We start from the raw sequence: 9,266 nt of genomic DNA, 5'->3' as shown, positions 1-9,266 counted from the left end.
AACGTTGTTGATGCATTCTCCAACGTTTTTAATGCATTCTCCAACGTTTTTGATGCTCTTTACAACGTTTTTGATGCTTTCTCCAACGTTTTTGATGCATTCTCCAACGTTTTTGATGCTTTCTCCAACGTTTTTGATGCACTCTCCAACGTATTTGATGCATTCTCCAACATTTTTGATGCTTTCTCCAACGTTTTTGATGCATTCGCCAATGTTTTTGATGCTTTTTCCAATGTTTTTGTAGGTTTTTGGCAGAGATTTTGTTTGGACCAGGGGTTGTCAGGGGGGAGGGGAAAGTTTTGGGGTTGTCGGTTGAAGTCCTGCAGACATCTCGGACCCTCGCTGCGTGGCGGACTGGCGCTCCTCTAGAAGGTCAGCACTGCAACGTGGGGGAGGGAGGACAGTTAACTCTCAGCAAGCAGGACCAATGGCACGATCGTCTGAGGCATGCTGGGAAGCACGGAAACAGAGAGAGAGGAGGGCGCCATGCGGGCCAGGGCGTGCGTTATGGCGTTCAGACGTCACTTACAGTCGGCGTCCAGGAGGGCTCGGATGGTCCGCATGAGATCCTTCGCCTCTTGGCCGAGCGACGCAGCCGTCCACGAACTCTTCTTGTGGCGTGGAGCCACGCCTTGGGACGACGCGCCCACTTTAACGTCTCCGAAGCTGCAAAATAACAGAGGGATGAGTCACACACAAGCACACAAGACCCAGAAACACACACACAGAGACACACACACAGAGACAAGACACAAGCACACACACATGCACAGAAGACACAGACACACACACACACACTCACACACACAAACACACAAGACACAGACACACAAACACTCAGAGACACACACACACACACAAGACACAAGCACACACATGCACAGAAGACACAGACACACAAGACACACACACACACACAAACACACGCACACAAGACACAGACACAAACACAGAGACACACACACAGAGACACACACAAGCACACAAGACACAAGCACACACATGCACAGAAGACACAGACACACAAGACACACACACACACCTGTGACTCTTTGTTGGTCCATGACTTTCCAGCAGGAACTCTTGAACGTTCTGCAGACAAACAGACAAAAACATGTTCATGTTCTTTAAATTAAAGATATATGGAGGTTGTTGGGGACTATTTTCAACGGTGGATGGATCCACATTTGGTGCTCTGTGAGTATATGTCAGCAGGACCCAAGGGGGGTAAGCTAGCATCCACAAAGTGTAGCTCCTATGGCGCCATTCTGATGCTACCAAGCCATCACCCCCCGTTAGCATCCCATTGACTCCCATTCATTCTGACGTCACTTTGACAGAGAATAACTTTACATCTGAAGCATTTAAAGACTCTATTTCTCCGTTGTTTATTTCTAAAGAAACACGACAATGTATAAAAGGCTCCATTACCTCGTAGCTCACGTTATGGCTCCATAGCAGACGCTTTTATAACAATAGGCTAACGATTGGGTCATAACCACGAGACTTACTGTCACACAGTAGAGGAATTACCGTATAGTACAGGAGAAGCTCACAGGCAGTTTGGACTTCCATTATCTGTTTAGGTTTAATTACTAATGTTAACTAGCATGTTAATGATCAGTAATTACTAATGTTAACTAGCATGTTAGTGATCAGTAATTACTGATGTTAACTAGCATGTTAGTGATCAGTAATTACTGATGTTAACTAGCATGTTAGTGATCAATAATTACTAATGTTAACTAGCATGTTAGTGATCAGTAATTACTGATGTTAACTAGCATGTTAGTGATCAGTAATTACTAATGTTAACTAACATGTTAGTGATCAGTAATTACTAATGTTAACTATCATGTTAGTGATCAATAATTACTAATGTTAACTAGCATGTTAGTGATCAGTAATTACTGATGTTAACTAGCATGTTAGTGATCAGTAATTACTGATGTTAACTAGCATGTTAGTGATCAGTAATTACTGATGTTAACTATCATGTTAGTGATCAGTAATTACTGATGTTAACTATCATGTTAGTGATCAGTAATTACTAATGTTAACTATCATGTTAGTGATCAGTAATTACTAATGTTAACTAGCATGTTAGTGATCAGTAATTACTGATGTTAACTATCATGTTAGTGATCAGTAATTACTAATGTTAACTAGCATGTTAGTGATCAGTAATTACTAATGTCTGTTTTACGCTGACAGAAAGAAGAAATATTGGAATAAAAGTCAGACTCTAACCTCCACAAAACTGAGCAGTTTCCCCGTCGACATCTCGAAGACCTTTTTCGCCGCTTCGCTCTTCCGTAGCTGGCACTCGAGGACAGCGACTCGCTTCTTCAGATCCTCCGTCTCATCCTGGAAATAAACAGATTTCTTCTGTTAATACGAAGAATAACACACACACACACTCACACACATACACATATAGAGACACACACACACACACATAGAGAGACACACACACACACTCGCACACACATATAGAGACACACACACACACAGAGAGACACACACACACACTCGCACACACATAGAGAGACACACACACACACACACACACACACACAGAGAGACACACACACACAGAGACACACATAGGCACCGATACACACATAGAGACACACACACACACACATAGAGACACACACACACATAGGCACAGACACACATAGAGACAAACACACACACAGACACACACACACACACACACACACACACATAGAGACACACACACACAGATACACACACACAGAGATAAACACACAGATACACACACACACACACACACACACACACACACATAGACACACACATACACACACAAGACACACACACACACACATGCACACAAGACACAGACACACAAACACACACACAAACACAAGACACACACACAGACACACACAGAGCTGGTAGTTGCTGAAGTGAACTGTAAACCAGCACATGTTCTGTTCCCGTCTTTCACCTGATTGGTCGGCGGTGTCCTGTCTGCCACCTGATTGGTTTGCTGTGTCCTGTCTGTCACCTGATTGGTTTGCTGTGTCCTGTCACCTGATTGGTCGGATGTGTCCTGTCTGTCACCTGTTTGGTCGGAGGTGTCCTGTCTTTCACCTGATTGGTCGGATGTGTCCTGTCTGTCACCTGATTGGTCGGCTGTGTCCTGTCTGTCACCTGATTGGTCGGCTGTGTCCTGTCTGCCTCCTGATTGGTCGGCTGTGTCCTGTCACCTGATTGGTCGGCTGTGTCCTGTCTGTCATCTGATTGGTCGGCTGTGTCCTGTCTGTCACCTGATTGGTTTGCTGTGTCCTGTCACCTGATTGGTCTGATGTGTCCTGTCTGTCACCTGATTGGTCGGAGGTGTCCTGTCTGTCACCTGATTGGTCGGCTGTGTCCTGTCTGTCACCTGATTGGCCGGCTGTAGGCGGCGAGTCTTGAGCTCGGCGATCTCGGCCTCCAGCAGGTGGATGACCTCCTCGTAGTCCATCTCCATCCCTCTGGCCTGGCGCTGGGCGGCCTCGGCCCGCTGGACCCGACCAATCAGGGCCCGGCTCTGCTCCGTGCCCTGCTGCACCTCCTGTTAGGGGAGGAAGAGGAGACAGAGAGGGTTCACTTCCTGTTAGGAAAGGAAGACGAGACAGATAGGGTTCACTTCCTGTTAGGGGAGGAAGAGGAGAGAGAGAGGGTTCACTTTGTGTGTGTGTGTGTGTGTGTGTGTGTGTGTGTGTGTGTGTGTGTGTGTGTGTGTGTGTGTGTGTGTGTGTGTGTGTGTGTGTGTGTGTGTGTGTGTGTGTGTGTGTGTGTGTGTGTGTGTGTGTGTGTGTGTGTGTGTGTGTGTGTGTGTGTGTGTGTGTGTGTGACTGTGGGACTGTGTGTGTGTGTGTGTGTGTGTGTGTGTGTGTGTTTTTTTTTGTGTGTGTGTGTGTGTGTTGTGTGTGTGTGTGTGTGTGTGTGTGTGTGTGTGTGTATATCTGTGTGTGTGTTTGTGTGTTTGTGTGTGAGAGGAAGACTGGTTACTTCATATTTAATATTATACAGATCATTTTTGTACTATATTACAGTATGTACAGTACAGGCCAAAAGTTTGGACACCTTCTCATTCAATGCATTTCCTTTTTATTTTCATGACTATTTACATTGTAGATTCTTCACTGAAGGCATCAAAACTATGAATGAACACATATGGAATTATGTACTTAACAAAAAAGTGTGAAATAACTGAAAACATGTCTTATATTTTAGATTCTTCAAAGTAGCCACCCTTTGCTTTTTTTGATAACTCTGCAAACCCTTGGTGTTCTCTCAATGAGCTTCATGAGGTAGTCACCTGAAATGGTTTTACCTTCACAGGTGTGCTTTGTCAGGGTTAATTAGTGGAATTATTTCCCTTATTAATAAAAAAGCAAAGGGTGGCTACTTTGAAGAATCTAAAATATAAGACATGTTTTCAGTTATTTCACACTTTTTTGTTAAGTACATAATTCCATATGTGTTCATTCATAGTTTTGATGCCTTCAGTGAGAATCTACAATGTAAATAGTCATATTCATAGTCATATAGCCAGCATATCTCCACCAGACTCCATGTAAATAATCAGGACTTTTAGCGTGTATAGAGCCAGCATATCTCCACCAGACTCCATGTAAATAATCAGGACTTTTAGCGTGTATAGAGCCAGCATATCTTCACCAGACTCCATGTAAATAATCAGGACTTTTAGCGTGTATAGAGCCAGCATATCTCCACCAGACTCCATGTAAATAATCAGGACTTTTAGCGTGTATAGAGCCAGCATATCTCCACCAGACTCCATGTAAATAATCAGGACTTTTAGCGTGTATAGAGCCAGCATATCTCCATCAGACTCCATGTAAATAATCAGGACTTTTAGCCTGTACAGAGCCAGCATATCTCCACCAGACTCCATGTAAATAATCAGGACTTTTAGCGTGTATAGAGCCAGCATATCTCCACATGTAAATGGGTGAATTAAGGGTTTATTTCAACCAAACCAGAGTGGTGATTGTTGGAACAGTGGAAAGATGAACCAAGACGGTTCTCTTCTCATTCACATATTGTTTGCAGACCTGAAGATGTCAAACGTCACTGTATTTCACCATTTCAAAGAAGTAGCTCCTGCAGTGCGTCTCACCTAGGACCAATGAAACTTGGCAGGCATATGTATCATCACCAGATTTAAAAATAACCTTCCTGGAGCCATTCCTCAAACTCAAAAGAAAATCAGCCAATTAGAATTTACTGTGCAAGTTTAGTGTATTCATGAGAATGAGTGTGTTGTGTTTCTGTGCGTGTGTGTGTTTGTTCATATGCAAATTACTTCATGCATTCATGTGTGTGTGTGTTTGTGTGTGTGTGTGTGTCTCTGTGTGTGTGTGTGTCTGTGCATGTGTGTGCGTGTGTTTGTGTGCATGTGCATCTGTGTGTCTGTATGTGTGCATGCGTTTGTGGCTGTGTCTGTGCGTGTGTGTTTGTGTTTCTGTGTGTGTGTGTGTGTGTGTGTGTGTGTGCGTGTCTCTCTGTGTGTGTGTGTGTGTCTGTGTGTGTGTTTGTCAATGTTTATGTGTGTGTGTGTGTGTGTGTGTGTGTGTGTGTGTGTGTGTGTGTGTGTGTCTGTGTGTGTGTGTGTGACTCTGTGTATGTGTGTGTGTGTGTGTGTCTCTGTGTGTTTATATGTGTTTGTCCTTAAACATGACAAATTATTATTATTATTATTATTATTATTATTGAGTTTTCGACATGAAACAAGATGTTGTTGTAACTCGACTGTACAGTGTCCAATCAGCCCAAAATGTCCTTTGCATGAGAAGAGGCCAGGACAGGCCTAAAGATACCTAGCTGCTAACATTGACTCAGTAAAGCTCAACAGAAGTGAGTAACATTCGGTTGGAGACAGGACAGGTGAGTTTGTGTTGCTGTGTGTGTGTGTGTGTGTGTGTGTGTGTGTGTGTGTGTGTGTGTGTGTGTGTGTGTGTGTGTGTGTGTGTGTGTGTGTGTGAGTGAGTGGAGTCTAAATGTAGATATAGGAGAGGAGGCAGGAGAGTGGGAGAGATGCTTCAGCTGTGAATCACTAAAAACATACAGAGGAACCCAAAAAAGACTCGTGGTGGTCTTCACTCCTCCCACTGTCAACACACACACACACACACACACACACACACACACACACATACACACACACACACACACACACACACACACACACACACACACACACACACACACACACACACACACACACACACACACACACACACACACACACACACACACACACACACACACACACACACACACACACACACACACACACACACACACACACATACACACACACACACACACACACACACACACACACACACACACACACACACACACACACACACGGATACACACACACACACACACACACACACATACACACACACACACACACACACACACACACACACACACAGATACACGGATACACACACACACACACACACACACATACATACACACACACACACACACACAGATACGGATACACACACACACACACACACACACAGATACGGATACACACACACACACACACACACATATACGGATACACACACACACACACACACACAGATACACGGATACACACACACACACACACACACATATACACGGATACACACACACACACACACACAGATACGGGATACACACACACACACACACACACACACACACACAAATACGGATACACACACACACACACACACACAGATACACACACACACAGATACACACACACACAGATACACACACACACACACACACACACACACACACACACACACACACAGATACACGGATACACACACACACACAAACACAGATACACACACACACACACACACACACACACACAGATAAACACACAGATACACACTCACACACACACACACACACACACACACACATACAGACGTGCAGATACACACACACACACACACACACACACATACAGACGTGCAGATACACACTCACACACACACACACACACACACACACACACACACACACACACACACTCACACACACACAGATATACAGATACACACACACACAGACGCGTAGATACACACACACACACACAGATGCAAGCGCATACACACTCTCTCACACACACACACACACACACACACACCACACTAACACACTCACACCACACACACGCACACAGAAACACACACTCTCTCACACTCACACACCACACTAACACACACCACACACACAACATTTTCTGACAGTTTTTTTAATTTATTTTTGCTTTTTTGGTAGTTTGAAGCTGACCAGGTGATGAAGGTTGTCAGGAGGTTCCTGCAGGATCAGTGGGACTCACCTGTTGGACCTTGGTGGGACTCACCTGTTGGACCTTGGTGGGACTCACCTGTTGGACCTTGGTGGGACTCACCTGTTGGACTTTGGCGAGCTCGTCCTCCATCTGGCGGTGAACTCTCTGAGACTCGACCAGCTGCTCCTGAACAGGGGAGTCAGATGATCAACAGCTACCCAATCAACAAGCACGGTTCAACATGTACTGTTACCAGCCAATCGGAGAGTCAGTGTTTACATCACCAGCCACTCAATAGATCACAAGTGTTTCTTGACTGGTGAGTGGCAAACATTAGATTTTTCATATCTTTTAAAGGTCCCATGGCATGAAAATTTCACTTTATGAGTTTTTTTTAACATTAATATGAGTTCCCCCAGCCTGCCTATGGCCCCCCAGTGGCTAGAAATGGTGAAAGGTGTAAACCGAGCCCTGGGTATCCTGCTCTGCCTTTGAGAAAATGAAAGCTCAGATGGACCAATCAGGAATCTTCTCCTTATGAGGTCATAAGGGGAAAGGTTACCTCCCCTTTCTCTGCTTTGCCCACCCAGAGAATTTGGCCCACCCATGAGAGAGAGAGAGAGAGACATCATGGCTTTCAAACGAGCAAAGTGGCAGTTGGTCAAGGTCTATATAAAAGAGACTTCAGATACAGTATTAGGGACCACTAAGGTCTATATAAAAGAGACTTCAGATACAGTATTAGGGGACCACTAAGGTCTATATAAAGAGACTTCAGATACAGTATTAGGAGATCACTAAGGTCTATATAAAAGAGACTTCAGATACAGTATTAGGGGACAACTAAGGTCTATATAAAAGAGACTTCAGATACAGTATTAGGGGACCACTAAGGTCTATATAAAAGAGACTTCAGATACAGTATTAGGGGACCACTAAGGCCTATATAAAAGAGACTTCAGATACAGTATTAGGGGACCACTAAGGTCTATATAAAAGACACTTCAGATACAGTATTAGGGGACAACTAAGGTCTATATAAAGAGACTTCAGATACAGTATTAGGAGATCACTAAGGTCTATATAAAAGAGACTTCAGATACAGTATTAGGGGACAACTAAGGTCTATATAAAAGAGACTTCAGATACAGTATTAGGGGACCACTAAGGTCTATATAAAAGAGACTTCAGATACAGTATTAGGGGACCACTAAGGTTTATATAAAAGAGACTTCAGATACAGTATTAGGGGACAACTAAGGTCTATATAAAGAGACTTCAGATACAGTATTAGGGGACAACTAAGGTCTATATAAAGAGACTTCAGATACAGTATTAGGGACCACTAAGGTCTATATAAAAGAGACCTCAGATACAGTATTAGGGGACCACTAAGGTCTATATAAAAGAGACTTCAGCAAGGGTGGCCAGCACCCCCTTTAATTTTAAACCCCCCTCTGGCCCCCTAACGTTGGCAAATATTTTCATACATTTTAAAACTACACCTTTATCCCCAAAGAAGATATTATTCATGTTTAGTGATAAATTAAACTTAGGTTAGCACTCTCGGCTGTGAAGGAAGGGGCGAGCTAGCCTCGTTGTGTTTGAAAATACTTTGAAAGTCAACAAGAAGTAACGTCTCCCAACATCGCTAAGAGCACCTTTAAAATATATAATTTAGTGTTATTTTATTTCAAAAAAAGGTGAGTCATGTTGGTCTCGGCTGTTGTACAGGTGTGTAATGAGTTCTCCAGGTGTGTAATAGCCTACGTTCTACAGGTGTGTAATAAGTTCTACAGGTGTGTAATAAGTTCTACAGGTGTGTAATGAGTTCTCCAGGTGTATAATGAGTTCTCCAGGTGTGTAATGAGTTCTCCAGGTGTGTAATAAGTTCTACAGGTGTGTA

The 9,266-nt window shown here is 43.7% G+C and overlaps 1 protein-coding gene across 1 annotated transcript in view; it reads right to left on the bottom strand.

The window, feature by feature from the left end:
• Positions 1 to 258: 258 nt before the first annotated feature.
• The window catches only part of stxbp4 (syntaxin binding protein 4), a 54,605-nt gene continuing 45,597 nt past the window's right edge, over positions 259 to 9,266 (bottom strand). Inside the window, exons 18-23 of the mRNA XM_028568502.1 lie at positions 7,409 to 7,546; positions 3,416 to 3,586; positions 2,251 to 2,367; positions 1,043 to 1,092; positions 530 to 666; positions 259 to 379 (exon numbers count right to left, since the gene is read on the bottom strand). Coding sequence (XP_028424303.1) covers positions 366 to 379; positions 530 to 666; positions 1,043 to 1,092; positions 2,251 to 2,367; positions 3,416 to 3,586; positions 7,409 to 7,546 — 627 coding nt within the window. The 3' untranslated portion in view covers positions 259 to 365. The remainder of the gene's footprint in view (positions 380 to 529; positions 667 to 1,042; positions 1,093 to 2,250; positions 2,368 to 3,415; positions 3,587 to 7,408; positions 7,547 to 9,266) is intronic.

The sequence above is a fragment of the Perca flavescens genome, chromosome 21 (assembly GCF_004354835.1).
Source record: "Perca flavescens isolate YP-PL-M2 chromosome 21, PFLA_1.0, whole genome shotgun sequence".
NCBI lineage: Eukaryota > Metazoa > Chordata > Actinopteri > Perciformes > Percidae > Perca > Perca flavescens.
This window is presented reverse-complemented; position numbering and strand designations above follow the sequence as displayed.